Below are 21714 nucleotides of genomic sequence, written 5' to 3'. Positions count from 1 at the left end.
TTCAGCATTTTCCTCTTTATTTTTTTTATAAGTAAAGATTTTATTGGCTCAATTCAGTTCATTGAATTCTTCCTGTAACGTGCCATAAATTCATTCTTATTTTAATACTGTTAAGGTTAAATTCATATATTATCACAGAAAGTGACCCAGAATTTGAGAGTTCCTTCCTTTAACCCTGGATATATGATACTTTGAAAAGAAGCTGTTGCTGAAAACAAAGGACATTAAATAAATCAGTACATGGAATATCATTTCAAACTTAAGATTAGGAAAAGCTTCTAAATGAAATTTTTTGATTAAAAAAAAAGATTATTTATTTATTTGAGAGAGAGAGAGCATATGCAGGGGGAGAGGCAGAAGGAGAGGGAGAAGCAGACTCCCCACAGAGCAGGAAGCCCCACTTGGCTCTTGATCTTGATCCCAGGACCCTGGGATCATGACCTGAGCTGAAGGCAGATGCTTAACCCACTGAGCCACCCAGGCACCCTATTTTGTTGATTTTGGAAGGGTCTTCTAAAAGTAAGATTGGCCATTTTAAAGTAGCCTGAATAAAACATTAACAAATATCCTGTAGGACATACTCTGCTTTTTTGAGAAGTGTGTTGACATGATTCTTCTTTTGTAGATATAGGAACTAACCTGCTTTTTGCTTTGGAGAAAGGAGGGGAATTCTTTTTATTAAAATTTTGGTTAATCATGAACTTCTTTTTTTTTTAATATTTTTTATTTTATTTATTTGACAGAAAGACATCACAAGTAGGCAGAGAGGCAGGCAGAGAGAGAGAGAGAGGAGGAAGCAGGCTCCCTGCTGAGCAGGGAGCCCGATGCAGGACTTGATCCCAGGACCCTGAAATCATGACCTGAGCTGAAGGCAGCGGCTTAACCCACTGAGCCACCCAGGCGCCCTAATCATGAACTTCTAATCATGGTGATGATTTAAGTGATTGTAAAAAGATTGGGAACCCTCAAATATTACTAAACAGGGATTGTTTACAGTCTCATTTAGTCCATTATGAAAATGGTTATGGTGATAGAGGATTTTGATATAGTCCTATCTATACATTCTTTTACTGCTCCCATCATCAAAGCTACTCTGATACTGTCTTCAGTTAGGCAACTGATTTTCGTAGTGATCTGCATTTGGCTCCCTTTCAACTATGCATGAATTATATAACATATATGAAGATGGTACCATCAAACCTCATCCCCTCAGGATCCTCAATTTGGATTGTGATTTTTTTTTCCTTTTCCTTTTCAAATAACAGGGTACATTATTCAAACATATAGTGACAATTTGAGTTATTAGTGTAGGTTAATGGATAGTACACTGGTTTTGAATGGAAAAGACTTAAAGTAGTATTAGTTTTATTAACTAATATCTAGTACTTCAGTGGAGCTGAAATGCCTTGTTTAAAGAAAAGCTTTTTTTCCTCTTTTTTTTTTTTTTTGGTGCTATTGTTGGGAATATAAATTGGTGCACCCACTCTGGAAAACAGGATAGAGGGTCCTCAAAAAACTAAAACTACAATTACCAGATCGGCAGATCGAAGAGAAGAAGAACAGCAATTCTGGAAACAGAAAAACAACCACTTTCTGAAAGGTAGGACCAGCGGAGAAGTGAATCCAAAGCGACGGGAAGATAGACCCCGGGGGGAGGGGCCGGCTCCCAGCAAGCGGCAGAGGAACCGCGCACAAAATCAGGACTTTTAAAAGTCTGTTCCGCTGAGGGACATCGCTCCAGAGGCTACCCGGGGCAAAGCCCATACAGGGTCAGCGTGGCCTCAGGTCCCGCAGGGTCAGAGAAGGATCGGGGGTGTCTGAGTGTCCCAGAGCTTGCGGGTATTGGAACGGGAAAGCCGGCTACAGAGACAGAGCCGACAGTAAGCTCCCAGCTCGGGGTGACCTTGAACCGGTCGCAGGCTCCGTAGGCTCGGTGAGCTCAGAGCGCGGCCGGAGGTCAGGCCGGAGGTCAGGCCAGAGGTCAGGCGGCGGGAGTAACTGGGTGCGGTTCTCTAAGCGCGCACTGAGGAGTGGGGCCCTGGGCTCTCGGCACCTCCGGGCCGGAGACCAGGAGGCCGCCATTTGTATTCCCGTCCTCCGGAAATCTACGGAAAGCGCTCAGGGAACAAAAGCTCCTGAAAGCAAACCCAAGCGGATTACTCACCCCGGCCCCAGGTAAGGGCGGTGCAATTCCGCCTGGGGCAAAGACACTTGAGAATCACTACAACAGGCCCCTCCCCCAGAAGATCAACAAGAAATCCAGCCGAGACCAAGTTCACCTACCAAAGAGTGCAGTTTCAATACCAAGGAGAGCAGCAGAATTCTAGAGGAGGAGAAAGCAAAGCACGGAACTCATGGCTTTCTCCCTGTGATTTTTTTTAGTCTTGCGGTTAATTTAATTTTTTTCTTTTTCATTTTTTGTTTTTTTTTCTCGCCTTCGGGTAAAATTTTATTTTTTTAACTGTTACCTTTTTCTTTTTTAACGATTTTTTACTAGTTTATCTAATACATATATTTTTTCTTTTTTATATTTTTCTTAGGTGTTTTCTTTTTTTTTTCTTTCTTTCTTTTTTCTTTTTTTTTTTTTCTTTTTTTTCTTTCTTCCTTTTTGAACCTCTTTTTATCCCAATTCTCCCCCCTCAAGATTTGGGATCTCTACTAATTTGGATAAGGCATATTTTCCTGGGGTTGTTGCCACCCTTTTAGTATTTTACTTGCCCCTTCATATACTCTTCTCTGGACAAAATGACAAGATGGAAAAATTCAACACAAAAAAAAGAACAAGAGGCAGTACCGAAGGCTAGGGACCTAATCAATACAGACATTGGTAATATGTCAGATCTAGAGTTCAGAATGACAATTCTCAAGGTTCTAGCCGGGCTTGAAAAAGGCATGGAAGACATTAGAGAAACCCTCTCGGGAGATATAAAAGCCCTTTATGGAGAAATAAAAGAACTAAAATCTAACCAAGTTGAAATCAAAAAAGCTATTAATGAGGTGCAATAAAAAATGGAGGCTCTCACTGCTAGGATAAATGAGGCAGAAGAAAGAATTAGCGATATAGAAGACCAAATTTCAGAGAATAAAGAAGCTGAGCAAAAGAGGGACAAACAGCTACTGGACCACGAGGGGAGAATTCGAGAGATAAGTGACACCATAAGATGAAACAACATTAGAATAATTGGGATTCCAGAAGAAGAAGAAAGAGAGAGGGGAGCAGAAGGTATACTGGAGAGAATTATTGGGGAGAACTTCCCCAATATGGCAAAGGGAACGAGCATCAAAATTCAGGAGGTTCAGAGAACGCCCCTCAAAATCAATAAGAATAGGCCCACACCCCGTCACCTAATAGTAAAATTTACAAGTCTTAGTGACAAAGAGAAAATCCTGAAAGCAGCCCTGGAAAAGAAGTCTGTAACATACAATGGTAAAAATATCAGATTGGCAGCTGACTTATCCACAGAGACCTGGCAGGACAGAAAGAGCTGGCATGATATTTTCAGAGCACTAAACGAGAAAAACATGCAGCCAAGAATACTATATCCAGCTAGGCTATCATTGAAAATAGAAGGAGAGATTAAAAGCTTGCAGAACAAACAAAAACTAAGGAATTTGCAAACACCAAACCAGCTCTACAGGAAATCTTGAAAGGGGTCCTTTAAGCAAAGAGAAAGCCTACAAGAGGTAGATCAGAAAGGAACAGAGACAATACAAAGTAACAGTCACCCTACAGGCAATACAATGGCACTAAATTCATATCTCTCAATAGTTACCCTGAATGTTAATGGGCTAAATGTCCCCATCAAAAGACACAGGTTATCAGAATGGATCAAAAAACAAAACCCATCTATATGTGGCCTCCAAGAAACTCATTTTAAGCCAGAAGACACCTCCAGATTTAAAGTGAGGGGGTGGAAAAGAATTTACCATGCTAATGGACATCAGAAGAAAGCAGGAGTGGCAATCCTTATATCAGATCCATTAGATTTTAAGCCAAAGACTATAATAAGAGATGAGGAAGGACACTATATCATACTCAAAGGGTCTGTCCAACAAGAAGATTTAACAATTTTAAATATCTATGCCCCCAACGTGGGAGCAGCCAACTATATAAACCAATTAATAACAAAATCAAAGAAACACATCAACCATAATACAATAATACTAGGGGACTTTAACACTCCCCTCACTAAAATGGACAGATCATCCAAGCAAAAGATCAGCAAGGAAATAAAGGCCTTAAATGACACACTGGACCAGATGGACATCACAGATATATTCAGAACATTTCATCCCAAAGCAACAGAATACACATTCTTCTCTAGTGCACATGGAACATTCTCCAGAATAGATCACATCCTTGGTCCTAAATCAGGACTCAACTGGTATCAAAAGATTGGGATCATTCCCTGCATATTTTCAGACCACAATGCTCTAAAGCTAGAACTCAACCACAAAAGGAAGTTTGAAAAGAACCAAAATACATGGAGACTAAACAGCATCCTTCTAAAGAATGAATGGGTCAACCGGGAAATTAAAGAAGAATTGAAAAAAATCATGGAAACAAATGATAATGAAAATACAACGGTTCACAATCTGTGGGACACAACAAAGGCAGTCCTGAGAGGAAAATATATAGCGGTACAAGCCTTTCTCAAGAAACAAGAAAGGTCTCAGGTACACAATCTAACCCTACACCTAAAGGAGCTGGAGAAAGAACAAGAAAGAAACCCTAAGCCTAGCAGGAGAAGAGAAATCATAAAGATCAGAGCAGAAATCAATGAAATAGAAACCAAAAAAACAATAGAACAAATCAACAAAAGTAGGAGCTGGTTCTTTGAAAGAATTAATAAAATTGATAAACCCCTGGCCAGACTTATCAAAAAGAAAAGAGAAAGGACCCAAATAAATAAAATCATGAATGAAAGAGGAGAGATCACAACTAACACCAAAGAAATACAAACTATTATAAGAACATACTATGAGCAACTCTACGGCAATAAATTTGACAATCTGTAAGAAATGGATGCATTCCTAGAAACATATAAACTACCACAACTGAACCAGGAAGAAATAGAAAGCCTGAACAGACCCATAACCAGTAAGGAGATTGAAACAGTCATTAAAAATCTCCAAACAAACAAAAGCCCAGGGCCAGACGGCTTCCCGGGGGAATTCTACCAAACATTTAAAGAAGAACTAATTCCTATTCTCCTGAAACTGTTCCAAAAAATAGAAATGGAAGGAAAACTTCCAAACTCATTTTATGAGGCCAGCATCACCTTGATCCCAAAACCAGACAAGGATCCCACCAAAAAAGAGAGCTATAGACCAATATCCTTGATGAACACAGATGCGAAAATTTTCACCAAAATACTAGCCAATAGGATTCAACAGTACATTAAAAAGATTATTCACCACGACCAAGTGGGATTTATTCCAGGGCTGCAAGGTTGGTTCAACATCCGCAAATCAGTCAATGTGATACAACACATCAATAAAAGAAAGAACAAGAACCATATGATACTCTCAATAGATGCTGAAAAAGCATTTGACAAAGTACAGCATCCCTTCCTGATCAAAACTCTTCAAAGTGTAGGGATAGAGGGCACATACCTCAATATCATCAAAGCCATCTATGAAAAACCCACCGCAAATATCATTCTCAATGGAGAAAAACTGAAAGCTTTTCCGCTAAGGTCAGGAACACGGCAGGGATGTCAATTATCACCACTGCTATTCAACATAGTACTAGAGGTCCTAGCCTCTAGTACTCAGACAACAAAAGGAAATTAAAGGCATCCAAATCGGCAAAGAAGAAGTCAAATTATCACTCTTCACAGATGATATGATACTATATGTGGAAAACCCAAAAGACTCCACTCCAAAACTGCTAGAACTTATACAGGAATTCAGTAAAGTGTCAGGATATAAAATCAATGCACATAAATCAGTTGCATTTCTCTACACCAACAGCAAGACAGAAGAAAGGGAAATTAAGGAGTCAATCCCATTTACAATTGCACCCAAAACCATAAGATTCCTAAAAATAAACCTAACCAAAGAGGCACAGAATCTATACTCAGAAAACTATAAAGTACTCATGAAAGAAATTGAGGAAGACACAAAGAAATGGAAAAATGTTCCATGCTCCTGGATTGGAAGAATAAATATTGTGAAAATGTCTATGCTACCTAAAGCAATCTACACATTTAATGCAATTCCTATCAAAGTACCATCCATCTTTTTCAAAGAAATGGAACAAATAATTCTAAAATTTATATGGAACCAGAAAAGACCTCGAATAGCCAAAGGGATATTGAAAAAGAAAGCCAACGTTGGTGGCATCACAATCCCGGACTTCAAGCTTTATTACAAAGCTGTCATCATCAAGACAGCATGGTACTGGCACAAAAACAGACCCATAGATCAATGGAACAGAATAGAGAGCCCAGAAATAGACTCTCAACTCTATGGTCAACTAATCTTCGACAAAGCTGGAAAGAATGTCCAATGGAAAAAAGACAGCCTCTTCAATAAATGGTGCTGGGAAAATTGGACAGCCACGTGCAGAAAAATGAAATTGGACCATTTCCTTACACCGCACACGAAAATAGACTCAAAATGGATGAAGGACCTCAATGTGCGAAAGGAATCCATCAAAATCCTTGAGGAGAACACAGGCAGCAACCTCTTCGACCTCAGCCGCAGCAACATCTTCCTAGGAACATCGCCAAAGGCAAGGGAAGCAAGGGCAAAAATGAACTATTGGGATTTCATCAAGATCAAAAGCTTTTGCACAGCAAAGGAAACAGTTAACAAAATCAAAAGACAACTGACAGAATGGGAGAAGATATTTGCAAACGACATATCAGATAAAGGACTAGTGTCCAGAATCTATAAAGAACTTAGCAAACTCAACACCCAAAGAACAAATGATCCAATCAAGAAATGGGCAGAGGACATGAACAGACATTTCTGCAAAGAAGACATCCAGATGGCCAACAGACACATGAAAAAGTGCTCCATATCACTTGGCATCAGGGAAATACAAATCAAAACCACAATGTGATATCACCTCACACCAGTCAGAATGGCTAAAATCAACAAGTCAGGAAATGACAGATGCTGGCGAGGATGCGGAGAAAGGGGAACCCTCCTACACTGTTGGTGGGAATGCAAGCTGGTGCAACCACTCTGGAAAACAGCATGGAGGTTCCTCAAAATGTTGAAAATAGAACTGCCCTATGACCCAGCAATTGCACTATTGGGTATTTACCCTAAAGATACAAACATAATGATCCAAAGGGGCACGTGTACTCGAATGTTTATAGCAGCAATGTGCACAATAGCCAAACTATGGAAAGAACCTAGATGTCCATCAACAGATGAATGGATCAAGAAGATGTGGTATATATACACAATGGAATACTATTCAGCCATCAAAAGAAATGAAATCTTGCCATTTGCGACAACATGGATGGAACTAGAGCGTATCATGCTTAGCGAAATAAGTCAAGCGGAGAAAGACAACTATCATATGATCTCCCTGATATGAGGAAGTGGTGATGCAACATGGGGGCTTAAGTGGGTACGAGAAGAATAAATGAAAGAAGATGGGATTGGGAGGGAGACAAACCATAAGTGACTCTTAATCTCACAAAACAAACTGAGGGTTGCTGGGGGGCGGGGGTTTGGGAGAAGGGGGTGGTATTGTGGACATTGGGGAGGGTATGTGTTTTGGTGAGTGCTGTGAAGTGTGTAAACCTGGTGATTCACTGACCTGTACCCCTGGGGATAAAAATATATGTTTATAAAAAATAAAAAATTATATTAAAAAAAAAACCTACAATTACCATATGGTCCAGTTCTATTTCTAGGTAGTCATCCAAAGAAAACAAAAACACTAATCCAAAAATATGTATGCAACCCTATGTTTACTGCAACATTATTTACAATAGTCAAGGTACAGAAGCAACCTAAATATCTACCAATAGATGAATGGATAAAGAAGGTGTCGTGTATATATATAGTGGAATATTATTTTGCTATAAAAAAGAATGAAATCGACATTGCCAAAGGCAAGGGAAGCAAGGGCAAAAATGAACTATTGGGACCATCAAGATCAAAAGCTTTTGCACAGCAAAGGAAACAGTCAATAAAACCGAAAGGCAACTGACAGAATGGGAGAAGATATTTGCAAACAACATATCAGATAAAGGGCTAGTATCCAAAATTTATAAAGAGCTTATCAAACTCAACACCCAAAGAACAAATAATCCAATCAAGAAATGGGCAGAGGACATGAACAGACATTTCTGCAAAGAAGACATCCAGATGGCCAACAGACACATGAAAAAGTGCTCCATATCACTTGGCATCAGGGAAATACAAATCAAAACCACAATGAGATATCACTTCACACCAGTCAGAATGGCTAAAATTAACCAGTCAGGAAACAACAGATGTTGTCAAGGACGCGGAGAAAGGGGAGCCCTCCTACACTGTTGGTGGGAAAGCAAGCTGATGCAGCCACCCTGGAAAACAGTATAAAGGTTCCTCAGAAAGTTGAAAATAGAACTACCCTATGACCCAGCAATCGCACTACTGGGTATTTACCGCAAAGATACAAATGTAGTGATCTGAAGGGGCACGTGCACCTGAATGTCTATAGCAGCAATGTCCACAACAGCCAAACTATGGAAAGAACCTAGATGTCCATCAACAGATGAATGGATAAGGAAGAGTATATACACATACACACATCTTGCCATTTGCAATGATGTGGATAGAACTAGACGGTATTATGCTGAGTGAAATATTCAGTCAGAGAAAGACAATTATCATATGATCTCTGATATGAGGAATGTGAGAGGCAAGGTAGGGGTTTTGGGGGGTAGGGAAGGAAAAAATGAAACAAGATGGGATTGGGAGGGAGACAAACCATAAGAGACTCTTAATCTCACAAGACAAACTGAGGGTTGCTGGGAGATGGGGGTTAGGGAGAGGATGGTTGGGTTATGGACATTGGGGAGGGTATGTGCTATGGTGAGTGCTAAGAAATGTATAAGCCTGACGATTCACAGACCTGTACCCCTGGGGCAAATAATATATTATATGTTAATAAAAATAATTTTTTAAATGTATTAAAAATGAAAAAAGAAGATATTTAAACTTTTAAAAAAAGAATGAAATCTTGCCATTTGTGACAACATGGATGGACCTAGAGTGTATTATCCTAAGTGAAATAAGTTAGACAAATACCATATGATGTCACTTATATGTGGAATCTAAAAAACAAAGTAAACCAACAAACAGATAACAACAAAAAAGAGAAACTGACTCATAAATACAGAGAACAAGTGGTTGCCAAATGGGAGGGGAATGGGGGGAATGTGTAAAATAGGTAAAGGGGATTAAGAGGTACAAATTTAAAATAAGCCAGTCAAGGGATGAAAAGTATGGCATAGGGAATATAGTTAATCATACTGTAATAACTTCATTTGGTGACAGATGGTAACTATGCTTATCATGGTAAGAATATGATAATGTATATAATTGCTGAGTCACTATCTTGTATACCTGAAACTAACATGTCAACTATTTCAATTAAAAAATTTTAAAAAGAGGGGTGCCTAGGTGCCTCAGTGGGTTGAGCCTCTGCCTTCGGCTCAGTCATGACCTCAGGGTCCTGGAATCGAGCCTCACATTGGGCTCTCTGTTCAGCAGAAAGCCTGCTTCCCCCCTCTCTCTGCCTGCCTCTCTGCCTACTTGTGATCTGTCAAGTAAATAAAAAAAACCTTTAAAAAAATTTTTTTAAAAGAGTTCTAGAGTCAATAAAACCCTATGATTAAATAAGCATTTTAAGAAATGCTTCATAAAGCAGTTTCTTTGTCCTGGAGATAAACAGTGCATGTGAGCATATTAAAGCTTCTGAGAAGTCCAACAGTAAAGATATTCAATGAATTTGGTTTAACCAAGTATCCCCTATACCTCTTCTATCACAGAATCTATTTTGACTATAATTTGCCTGGGATTAATAGTCCATAAAAAGCCCTTTGTGGGGGTGCAGAAAGAGCCCTTTGGAAAATACTGCTTTAATTTGAAATCACCCAAATTTCCCTTAAGTCCAGACTTACTAAGTTTTCTAAGCTATGTGAACTTATAGAACTATACTTGCTTTGAGGGGTGCTTGGGTGATTCAGTCTGTTAAGTGATGGACTCTTGATTTCAGCTCTGGTCATGATCTCAGGGTCATGAGATTGAGCTCCTTGTCAGACTGCTTGCTGGGCATGGAGCCTGCTGAAGATTCTCTCTCTCTCCCTCTACACCTCCTTCCCCGCTCTTGCACTTGTGCACACACTCTTTAAAAAAACAAAACAAAACATAAAATTTGCTTTGAGTCAAAAGACCAAGAAATTATATATTTTCATTTAAATGTTTTACCACTACTCCATTGTCTGCATGTCCAAGGATCCAAAAGTTCAGTCAAGAATGGTCTGCAATGCTTTATACTTTTAGTTATATTCAATGCCTACAAACTTGGCTTTACTGTTTTTCTTTTCAAACTTTATTCATTAATTGCCTTCTATTTATTTTTTCAGGGGAACACTGTTTAATCTTTTGCTAATTTTAATTAGTGAACCTCGGATTCCAAAATCTTGTCCTGTGTTTGATATCCAGTTGGTGGCTGATTCAACTTCAGTTGAGATGTCTTTTGATGCTAAGGTGAGATGAGAATTTGGGGGTAGACTAAATACAATATGTAGGGGTGCCCTGGCTTCTTGTCTTCTAATGTAAATCAAAGAGTAAATATTTTGCCATTAACCTCAAAACTTAGATGGGTATTCTGTCAGTATTAATATATATTTATTTTATATGTTTTAACGTATGTATACTAAGAAAAAAGTATGTATACTAAGGAAAATAATTAGTATTTAGTATGTATTAGATAATTAGTATGTATAGGTTAATTAGTATGTATTAGATAAATTAGATTTAGTATGTATTAGATAAATCTGCCTCTATACAAAATATTTATGTATATGTAATTCCACAGTAGGGGTCTAATAGTAAAAAAGCACTGTCTTTTTTTTTTTTTAAGATTTTATTTATTTGACAGAGAATGTGAGAGAGAGAGAGAGGGCAGAAGCAGGAGGGAGGGAGGGGGACAAAAAGAGGGAGAAGCAGGGAGTCCGATGCAGGACTTGATCCCATGACCCTGGGATCATGACCTGAGCCAAAGGCAGACACTTAACCAACTGAGCTACCCAGGCTCCCAAAAGAACAATCTTTAAGAGACTTTAACTCTCTTGCCTTAGTTTAGCATCTCCTTACCTATCTAAGTAGTGCAAACTTAGTGAGAATTACTTGTTTTTCCAAGGTTTTACTAAAACATTAGAAATATCAGACTACCTAGAAAGCACATATTCTGAGAGAATAAATCCGATTTTTATTATTTTATTTTTATTAGCTCTGATTTTTTTAAAAGGATGGGATATGACTTGATAGTTCTTAGACAATTAGAGTTATGTTTTAGAAAACTCTTAAATTTATTCATTCATTCAATAAATATTTATTGAAACTCTATGATGAGCTAAACAGTGTGGTAGGCAGTGAGGTCCAAACAAGAAGCAAAACAGACACAATCTCTGCCCTCACTGGTTTATAGTCTGGTTAGAGAGACAGATGTTAATTAAACATAACATGAATATAATATTCATATGTGTGAATATTACATAACTATTCATATATATGAATATTAGAGACTATGTGGAGTAACTATGATACCATTTTCAACAGCGGCTTAAGTAATACTAGGGTTTACAGACTGGGATGGAAGCAAGACTCAGGCAGGGCTAAGAAGCTAGTACAGACATCCATGTGAAGAATAATAGAGGCCAGAGTGAAGCTATCCTCGACCCCCAAAACAAGACTTGGACTTTCATTTTAGAGCTCTCCTAACTTCCTATACTCTTGTTTCAGAACGCTTTCTCAGTTAGCAACGATGCATTTATTTATTTGATTGTTACACTGTGGTTAGACTATCTTCCATGACGGCACAGTCCATGTCTCCGCTGCTCCCCACTGTATCCCCAACCCTTAGCACAGTGTCGGACGCATATTTATTGAGTAAATTTATGAAGAAAACAAAAGGGATGGTAGTTGCAAAGAGAATAGATTCCAGAAATTTTTAGGAAATTGTGCTGATGTTTGATGTTGAAAATAAATTGTGAACATTGGATGACTTTTAGATTCTGGCTGGGTATCAGGTAAGAATTACAGCAAGAAGAGTAGGTTTAAAAGGGAAACAGTGAATTTGGTTTTGGATTAGCTGACTTGATTGCCTATGGTATAGCCTTATAAAAATAGGTAGTGGACAGAATAGATAGGTCTGAGTTTCCTGCTTTTGGATTTGGTGATCTTTTGTGCCTGGGCTATTGGTGCAGCCATGAGCAGATCATATACATTTTGGTTCCAAGGTCTAACACAGTGGGAGATTTCAAGCTAGAGCTCTTTCTTGCAAAGAATACTGTTAGGGAAGATGTGTTGGCCTCTATCAATGCCCACAGGCACAGCTCTCATGCACCAAGTGGTGGATGGGCCAGAAGAGTTACTTGAAGCTAGAAGACAGCCTCACTCACTGGAGTTCTTGCAAGAAAATAAAGTAAAAAATCTCTAAGCCCTATATTTACCCATTTCACAGAGGGAGTTGTAGTTCATGCTGGGCTTAAGCCCAAATTACCCAGAGAATCCCCCACCTTAATTCTAGGGAGCATATTTCATTAGTCTTAAAATGAGGTAGAGTTATTGATCTGAATGATTTTGCAAATCAAGTGTGCAGGGGTTTTTGTGTGGTAGCATTCTATATCGTTTTTCCCTGATCCACTTTCATAGACATTATTCAATGTGTAGTCTTTCTATGAGCCATTTTTGTTTGTTCATTTGTTTTGAGACTATCTGAACCAAACAGAATAGGAAAACTGATCACACTCATTTTATTTTCAGTTAATCAAAAATTCTTTTATAAGTACCTAATGGCAACCAGGAGAAATCACCATTTTTTTGGATCTGCTAATTATATTGTCTTATTATTTAAAATTCCAGTTACAGAAGCTTATCGTGGAATATACAGACACAGCTACAGCACTTTTATATGAGATACTTCTTGTCTTTCAGCAGGTACCATACTTATTTTTTATCATATATGTTATACTATATGATTGTTATATATCATATGACTATTACATACCTATGATTCTACATCATATGAATAATAATATACCTTTAATATACTTGTATTAGAGATGGTCTCCAAAGTCAGCTAACATAAGTGATACTACTTTTGCTCTCAAGTACTCATCCAGTTTATCTCCCTAAATACTGATTTTACTTTTTATTTTTGAAGATTTTATTTATTTATTAGACGGAGAGAGATCACAAGTAGGCAGAGAGGCAGGCAGAGAGAAAGGGGGAAGCAGGCTCCCTACAGAGCAGAGAGCCTGATGCGGGGCTCGATCCCAGGACCCTGAGACAATGACCTGGGCTGAAGGCAGAGGTTTAACCCACTGAGCCACCCACGTGCCTTCTGATTTTACTTTTTAAATTTTTTGCTAAATACTGATTATAGAGATTTCATTAATCAAGATAAAATGTATTTGAGAATGAATATCCTTTTATGTACAATTTGGACTTCATGAATACAACTTATTTATTTCCTCGAGTCTTTCAGGGAAATCTTGGATTGGGATCCACTACGTTTGCTATTAGCTGGATGATGTCCTTCCTCCAGAGTCGTCCTCCCACAGTAAGTACCGGGAAGCAGAAACAAGACCACCACTTATAGCTAATTAAACAGGTGCTCTTGTGCTTACTTAATAAAATGCAAATTTTCTCTATAAGTAGTGATATTTATAAAGCAGAAGGAAAATGTAAATCTGATTATTTTATTATTTAATTTTAAAAAAGCATTTTTATATTTGGGTCCTAAGTGCTTAAGGTACTGAAATGATATCCTTTTTAAAAAAACAAATTTTTTTTTAAAGAGAGAGAGAGAGACCATGAGCAGGGAGGGGCCAAGAAAGGGAGAGAGAATCTTAGGCAGGCTCCACTCAGCACAGAGCCAGATGCCAGGCTCAATCTCATGTCCCTGAGATCAAGACCTGAACCAAAATCAAGAGTCAGATGCTCAACCAACCGAGCCACCCAGGAACCCCCTGAAATGATCTCTTAAATGTGATCTTCACTTCATGAAAAATCCTAAGATATATTCTGTAGGAAACAGAATGCATTAAAATATTGGCTGCATAAGTAAGTGAAAATATTAACATTTGTCTTTTTAAAAAAGATTAATTTATTTTTTTGAGAGAGTGAGAATGAGCAGGAGGGAGGGGCAGAGGAGAGGAAGAGCTTCCTCAAGCAGACTCTCCACTGAGCAGGGCTGGATACCAGGGTCCTGAGACCATGACCTGAGCTGAAATCAAGAGCAGGCTGCTTAACCGACTGAGCCACCCAGGCATGCCCTGAACATTTATGTTAAACACCAAGTATGAGTTGGCGAGTATGAATTAACACTGGGGATCACTGGGACTCTCTGTCCTGGTTACTGCCATCCTGGTCCATAGTACCACTGTCTCTGTCTTTGACATTACAGTCACATCTATATGGTCTGTCCCTATCTTCCCACCAGACTAATCAAAGAGATCTATTCCAAAAAATCTGATTATGTCATGCCTTGCTTTAATCTCTCATAAAAAAAGCCTACAAGGCTCATCTAGTCCCTCACTCTCCCTTTGTGTGCCTCTTACTCACTGCCCACCTCCAGCACCCCCAACTCCATTACAGGACATTCACTGTTCCTCCTCTGTCTGAAATGCTTTTCCCTCCTTTTTCCACGCTAACTCCTACTCATCCTTTAGGCCTCAGTGCCTCTTCCTGGGACAAGGTGGGGGATGATTTCCTCACCTCTGACTAGATCAGACTCCCCATTATCGGCACACATAGTCATAGCTTGGGAAGAAGACCTCTTCCTTCCCTTCATGGGACTTGTTACTGTTGCAGTTGGCATTTGTTGGCGTTCCTTTCTGGTTCTTCCCTATATAGACATTAGTGCCCACATACATTCTGGCTCTCTCTCCTTCCAGGCACCCAGTAGGATTGTACTGCTCTCCCTACCTCAAATTAGGTAGGTCTCTGTTCTTGCTTTTGCCAATGGAATGTGAGCATAAGTAGCCTGTGTCACTTCTTGTCAGAAGGTTTAAGAGCAAGTGCAAGCTTCTCTGCATTCTCTTTTCCTTCTGGCGTGTTGAGTGGCAGCACTGAGAGTCCTCAGTGACTACAATGAGTACAACCCCCTGCCAACCTATAAGGGACATAAAATGTGAGCAAGTAGTAAACTGTTGTGAAATTTGTTACCACAAAATTTCCTGAAATTTGTTACCACAGTACAACCTAGTCTGTCAAGACTGACACGATGTCATTCTCTCCCAACAGACTCCAAGTGCCACGAGGGTGGGAGCTATGTCTGTTGTGGTAGGCACATAACGGATATTCAGTAAAATACCTTCTGAATTAATTCTATAAAAAAGTTTCATCCCTTAATCTCATTTCCCCGAATTTAATTTTCCTTTCTTCATTCATATATTCATATATCCAATCAACATCCATTAATTGGAGATCTCTTCAAAAAGTAGTAAACCCAACTAAATTTTCATTGCTAATGGAGGATTTGACCTGACATAATATGTTCTCTTTTGATATACAAACATGTTGGCCATCAGTGGTTCCCTACTTTGGGTATTTTCTATAGTTATGCTGAACATGTCCTTGGGAATGCAGATTTTCTTGCCAGATCCCTGCGGCATATGTTTACAAAAGTCTGGTTAGGGCCAGAGGGTAGGTAACCTTGTCAGTTTAACAGCCAGCTGCCTTATACAGAGACTGAGCCTATAGACTTGGCTCCTTTAGCAGCACACAGATGGTAACTACTTTCTCTTCACTTCAAGGAGTATCGTAAAGTTCGTCATTCATAGCAACAGAAGCTCTTATGAGCAAGATGCAAGACCCTTCCTTTTTCTGTACAGTGGTTGCAGACTCTATCATTTGAACTGATGTGTGAAGTCTGGGGGTACTAAAGACTTCAAGCCACAGGGAAGTTTCTTTATCAACCTCTAGGGTTGGTTCACCAAAGGAATTGAGTATGAAGCCAGTCTGTGACCATAAAGTATGCCAGGATGAAAGGTGGCAAAAGGACCACTACACTGTTGAAAGCTTCAATATTAACTCCATTCTAAAGAGTATGGGTAGAAACTGGCCATTTGAGAGAAATGTGCAAGCAAGCAAACTGTTGTGATCATTGAATCTACCTGTATGTCAGTCAGCTCTGGCTGATTTTCTTGCTTGGTAAGAGCAAGATGCAAAAAAAGTTACAGATTTAATCCCCAAATTGTCATTGCTTTGTTCTACTACTCCAGACTCCCCAACCTCAATCTGTGTTTCCCTGATGCAGTATTTAGTCAATACAAGTAAACAGATCTGGACTGGGGAGAACCCACTCCACCCTGTCCTACTTCAGAAGGGCCAATAGCAACATCAATAGAAAAGGCAACATATTTATTGATACTAATTTAATGGGCATGTAAAGGGACCTGGTTAGAGCTTGAAAGGACACTAGAGTGTCTTCCTGATTTCATAGTGCCTACATTTATGGGTAGTTGTTTAAAAATGTGCCCCCCTCAAAAAAATAAAACGACTTGTGGAATCCATTATTCTTGGTTTTTTTTATTTGGTTCTCTGTGTATGTGTGTGTGTGTGTGTCTGTCTGTCTGTCTGTCTGTTTTCTAAACTAATCTCTACACTCAATGTGGGGGCTTGAACTCATGACCCCAAGATCAAGAGTCAAATGCTCTAACAATGGAGCCAGCCAGATGCCCCTTGGTTCTGTTGTAAATGACTTTTTATGGGTGTGTGAGAACAACTCAATAACTTCACATTATTGCTACTATTTCCATTTTAATTTCCTCCTCAGAAATTATAGCAGACATACTCTCGATGAAAACCCCAGCTAACAGGGACGTAAACATCGCTTGCTTGTGTCAAGCCTGGTTTTCTTTGCTTTTTCACTTAATGTTTCTCAAGGCATTGCCTGAGGAACAAAGGCATCAGAATTGTTTATGATAAACATCTTGAGGTGGGGCTCAGGATTCCGCATGTTTATTGAGCTGCCTAGGTGATTTTTATGCATACTAAATTTTGAGAACAACCACCTTGGAGAAACCCTCTTTCGAAGTCACAGGGAGTTTATCTTGGTGGGCCATTTGTCCTTCACAGTAGAAGAGAAGAGAAACTATCTTCCACCCTGGAGGAGGCCTTGGACCCTTCCAAGCTCCCCTTCCATCCAGTGTTCTCCTTTTACATTGGAGCCAAAGTTCCTTGACAGTCAGTATTCATTCAGCTTCTGCTTAGAGGGGGGTGAACGGTAAACCAAACTGGTCTATGGTCTGGTGCTGTTTTCATGAGAAACAGTGCAAGAGCACTGGTGTAGGGGTGGTAAGGACTTTGGCCTAGCTTTAGAGGCGAGGGCCCAGCTGAAACAGGTGCCTTCTTGGTGGCATGCAGCCTACATGTAACTGCTTTTTTCTCATTTAGATCACTTTCGTGGCCAGTATTGTGAAACAAATGGTAAAGGGGCTTTCAGCTTCATTTCCGCTGCTAAGTCCCAGCCAAGCAGTTCTGCTGTATCAGCAATTTTACATCCTCAGGAGCTGCCTGCAGCACAGCAAGACTTTAGCTGAGTATATTAGGAATGACTACAGAGAAGAATTCAGGTAAGAAAAGTCTGAATCAAATCTGCAGTAGCATCCGCTCATTTCTGATTTTCAGGCAGAATCTTTAGAAGAAGAGAAGATGGGCAATTCTGGTTTTGTGTTTAATAGCATCTCAATTTGACCTGTGGTAAGGCAGGGTTAGAGGGAGCTCTAAGAACCACTGCCATTTAAAGTGTATTCCCAGGCTAGAAAAGATTAAGGAAACCTCACACTCTTTTCTGAAGAACTGTTCCTGTCTCATTGTCTTTGTGGCAGCCAGCCCCTCCCAGAAGTACTTATGATTTTCACATGCTGTGAGGAATCAAGAGGAACAAACCCTACAAAAAGGGAAGACGAGTTAGGGAATTTAACTGAAGCACTGGGGGTGTGGGGAAGCAAACCACAGCTGATCAAGGAGAAACAATTAACAAGCATGGTTATTACTTTCTGTTTGTCTCCTTCACCCCTCTCTTCCTCAGTCAGCAAACAGTAAGGAAGAGCTATAGTTAACGAGCCTAGGTTTCACCAGCCTGGGGGTTCTATACCTCAGGGCCGCCTCCTATTTCTAGGCGGGCAGCCCGCATCAGCACCTATCAAGAGAAACACCCAGCTTGCCTTGAACTTAAGATGAAAAGGGTACTACAGGCATAGCTTTGTTCCCAGTCCTGGTGCAGACATAAAATGTTGTAGAGGCATACATTATGGCCCTAGAATGTCTTTTTAAAACATTCTGGCCCAATTTGTGGACCTTGTTTTTCCTCCATGTGGTTTTACACCCTAGGTTCCACTCTGGCTCCTATAAAAGGGATTTGTTTGGCCTGCTCAGAACTGGTCCACACAACCTATTTTTTTTCCTCTTTTTTTTTTTTTTAAAGGTAAAATGTATAGACCATGAAATTCACTATTTTAAAGTGTGCTTTTAATACATTTCACTATGTTGTGCAACCATCTCCATTGTCTAATTGCAGAACATTTTCATCACCCCTAAAGAAACCCGGTGCCCATTAAGCAGTCATATGCCATGGTCCCCTCCCCTAGCCCCTGGCAACCATGAATCCACCTTCTCTCCTTGAGGATTTGTGTATTCTGGACATTTCACGCAAACAGAATCATAAGATACGTGGCTTACTCCTACTGTGTCTGGCTTCTTTCACTTAACATCATGTCTTCAAGCTGCATCCATGCTGTGGCCCGTATCACACAGTCCAATTTTCCAGTGTTAGTTGTACACATTTAAAAACCCAAACAACTGGGTGCCTGGGTGTCTCAGAGGATGGAGCATCTGCCTTTGGCTCAGGTCATGATCCCGGAGTCCAGGGATCAAGTCCTGCATTGGGCTCCCTGCTCCTTGGAGAGCCTGCTTCTTCCTCTGCCTCTTTCTCTGTGTCTCTCATGAATAAATAAATAAAATCCTTAAAAAAAAAAAAAAAATCCAAACAACTGCCCAAACAGTGTCACATTCCTGAGTGACAACAGTTGACAGGAGCCCACTAGCAGCTGCCCCTGCACCCCTTAGTGGCCCTGCCTCCTCTCCACTCTCACCTGACCTTCCTCCCAATGGGTTACCTCGGGCATTTAGGTTTGTGATCTTTGTTTTAAACTTATTTATTAACTTGCGTGCATTAGAATCACCAGAGCAACTATGAAAAAATACTGATACCCAGGTCCCATGGAGAACCTTCAGTGGTGGGGGCCCAGTATTGACATTTTAAAAACCTCCCTGGGTGATTCTAATGCGCAGGCAGCCAGGGGTTGAGAGCCTGTCTTTTAACCCATCACCAGATGGCTTGTGACTTTCTCCCTTTCCTTTCTTCGCTTGGCCTTTCCCAAACTTTTACCAAGGCGGTGGGGATGAACCCTACCCTTCACAACCTGACCCTCTTATTTCAATTTCCTGTGTATTGCCCAAGGAAACAAGAAGCAGGAGCCTCAGCCCACACTGTGGTGAGGACAGTCCTGGCTTCTGTACTCATGCCTTGATAAGGGATACATCGTGAATGAAATTCACTTCCTTTGCTGTCGTCAAGTGTCTCAATGAGCTAAAAGGCACACATGTCTGAGATCTTCTAGGTCACCCAACAGAGGAGATCAAACAACTGAAAATGTTGGCCAAATCTTGTAGCTTAGACCCCCATATCCAACAGCCCTACGCCAGGGAGTGTATACGTGCTGATGTGACCAATGTGAAATTCTTGTTTTTAAAGCTATTTTGTTTCTTTTTATGATTTGCAGGTACTTCATTCACATGCCAGCCTTGGAAAAAAGGCTCCCATTGTGGTACCCTCTTACCCAACCTACCATTCAACTTTTTCATGAAGTTCTGAAATTAGTTGAACAGAAACAATGTGTGAAATATTAGTAGAGTCTAAAATGTTAACCAGGAATCAACCTAATATTTATGAGAAAACTTGTTTGATTTGTTTAATATCTGGATATCCCTGTGTCTCATAAACAGATTTTTTTTGAATGTTCCAACAATTCCTGTAAGAGAAGTCCTGAAAGTTTTTTATCTGCCACAAAAAAGAAACTTTAAATACACTGACACTAATAAAGTGATGCTAAAAACAAATGTTCCTCTAAAAAAGTTCCTAAAAATAAAAAACTACAAAGGGAACAGAAGGCCATGGAGAACAACTGTAGAAAGTACAACCTGATCAGTTTTGTTGGTGTAATAATGGTGAGCGGTAGAAAGTCACTGAAATGTCCAAAGATAAACTGTGGTTTACAAAGTGTTTACAAATCATTACAAGAAATGCTGAGTAGCAGGCTGACACCCTCCTTCTCCATCTGTAAAAATTCTAGTGAAATAAGTATTCATGGGAGAATGAGCAGAAGAACACAGGCATAACTGTAAGGAAGGTCAGGTCCTCATTTATCTTAGGGAAGGAAGCTTGGAGTTTCTTCAACACAATTAAGTGCATTCTGGTGCTCAGTTCAGGCACCTGTGGGCTACTGCAAGCGATCTCACAGAGTCTCCACAGAGGAGAAATCTCTAATCAGTTATGGCTCTCCCAACCCTTCGGAAAAAATGTCTTCACTGTATCTTATGGCAATAAAATAATCCAACAAAAACTTCACTTTAAGCTATTGAATTTGGACTTTCAAGAACTTTAGAAAGTGAGTCCTTTATTTGACCTACCATGACTTGAAGGAGGATCAGAGAAAACCCCAAAGAAAAGTTCTCAAACCAGATGTGCCCAGGCCGTACACTGTAGAGAGGAGTAAACTCACTCGTGACGTCTGGTAATGCTTTGTGGCTGAGCCATTAACCAGCTACTTGACCCCAAACAAGTAGTCTACCCTGCTGTATGGAAGGGTGGAACGAGATGTTCCACAAGCTCTAACATTCCCCCTTCTTAACGCTCTGTGATGGGGCAGTGCCTTCCTCTGCTATCCTGGCTCATTGGGTGACTTCATGTGGATTCCAAATAATCCTGCTTTCTTCAGACTGAACATTTCCCTTTCAGCTGTCCCCAACATCAGCCCACAAAGCATCCAAGTTCTCTCTACCATCACCGATCAAGGACTACAAGTCTAGTTTCCAGTGTGAGGGCAGTGATGGAGTGTATGGAATGGTGTCTGTGAGTGTCCTGGGCTGTCAGATGAGGGAATGCTCCCAGGAAGATGGTCAGTCAGAAGCATATGAAAAGGTTTGGGGGACAAAGGCAACAAGACTTCAAACTGGACTAATGATGGACAGTGGGCTGTCCACTGGTGAATGGCGGGACCCACAGAATGACAAGAGGATCAACTCAGCTCTGCCTCAGCTTCTAAACAGTGCCTTGGCTCTGGGTCATTAGTGGTGCCAGCCCACAGAGGGCTTGTGCTTCCCTCCCATTGCCTGAGGTGCAGGATGCCTCTTCTCTCCCACTCTTCTCTTTCCTTTGAGAGCATGCTTTATCAGATCCGT

General features: G+C 40.1%; 1 protein-coding gene and 2 long non-coding RNA genes across 15 annotated transcripts in view; 1 reads left to right on the top strand and 2 right to left on the bottom strand.

Annotated features, from left to right (window-relative positions):
- C8H12orf56 (chromosome 8 C12orf56 homolog) overlaps positions 1 to 20373 on the top strand; it is a 111263-nt gene extending 90890 nt beyond the window's left edge. Inside the window, exons 9-13 of one of the 4 annotated variants that reach the window (XM_059184741.1) lie at positions 10605 to 10728; positions 13108 to 13182; positions 13733 to 13807; positions 17647 to 17825; positions 20037 to 20373. In XM_059184741.1, coding sequence (XP_059040724.1) covers positions 10605 to 10728; positions 13108 to 13182; positions 13733 to 13807; positions 17647 to 17825; positions 20037 to 20163 — 580 coding nt within the window. In that variant the 3' untranslated portion in view covers positions 20164 to 20373. Of the gene's footprint in view, positions 1 to 10604; positions 10729 to 13107; positions 13183 to 13724; positions 13808 to 17646; positions 17826 to 20036 lie in introns of those variants that run through there. The other 3 variants (XM_059184742.1, XM_059184744.1, XM_059184743.1) reach the window with 3 other exon arrangements.
- Positions 1 to 21714, bottom strand: part of LOC131838506 (uncharacterized) — a 90399-nt gene that overhangs the window by 40586 nt on the left and 28099 nt on the right. For 2 of the 10 annotated variants that reach the window (XR_009356616.1, XR_009356622.1), the window contains one exon: positions 9217 to 10364. The exons of the other annotated variants lie outside the window; for them this stretch is intronic. This is a non-coding gene — a long non-coding RNA (uncharacterized LOC131838506). Of the gene's footprint in view, positions 1 to 9216; positions 10365 to 21714 lie in introns of those variants that run through there. 10 annotated transcript variants of the gene reach the window in all.
- Positions 289 to 8760, bottom strand: LOC131838507 (uncharacterized). Its single transcript, XR_009356625.1, has 2 exons — positions 7847 to 8760; positions 289 to 1522 (listed from the first exon to the last, which is right to left on the bottom strand). It is a non-coding gene; the product is annotated as an uncharacterized LOC131838507 (long non-coding RNA).

This window comes from Mustela lutreola, chromosome 8 (assembly GCF_030435805.1).
Source record: "Mustela lutreola isolate mMusLut2 chromosome 8, mMusLut2.pri, whole genome shotgun sequence".
Classification (NCBI taxonomy): Eukaryota; Metazoa; Chordata; class Mammalia; order Carnivora; family Mustelidae; genus Mustela; species Mustela lutreola.
This window is presented reverse-complemented; position numbering and strand designations above follow the sequence as displayed.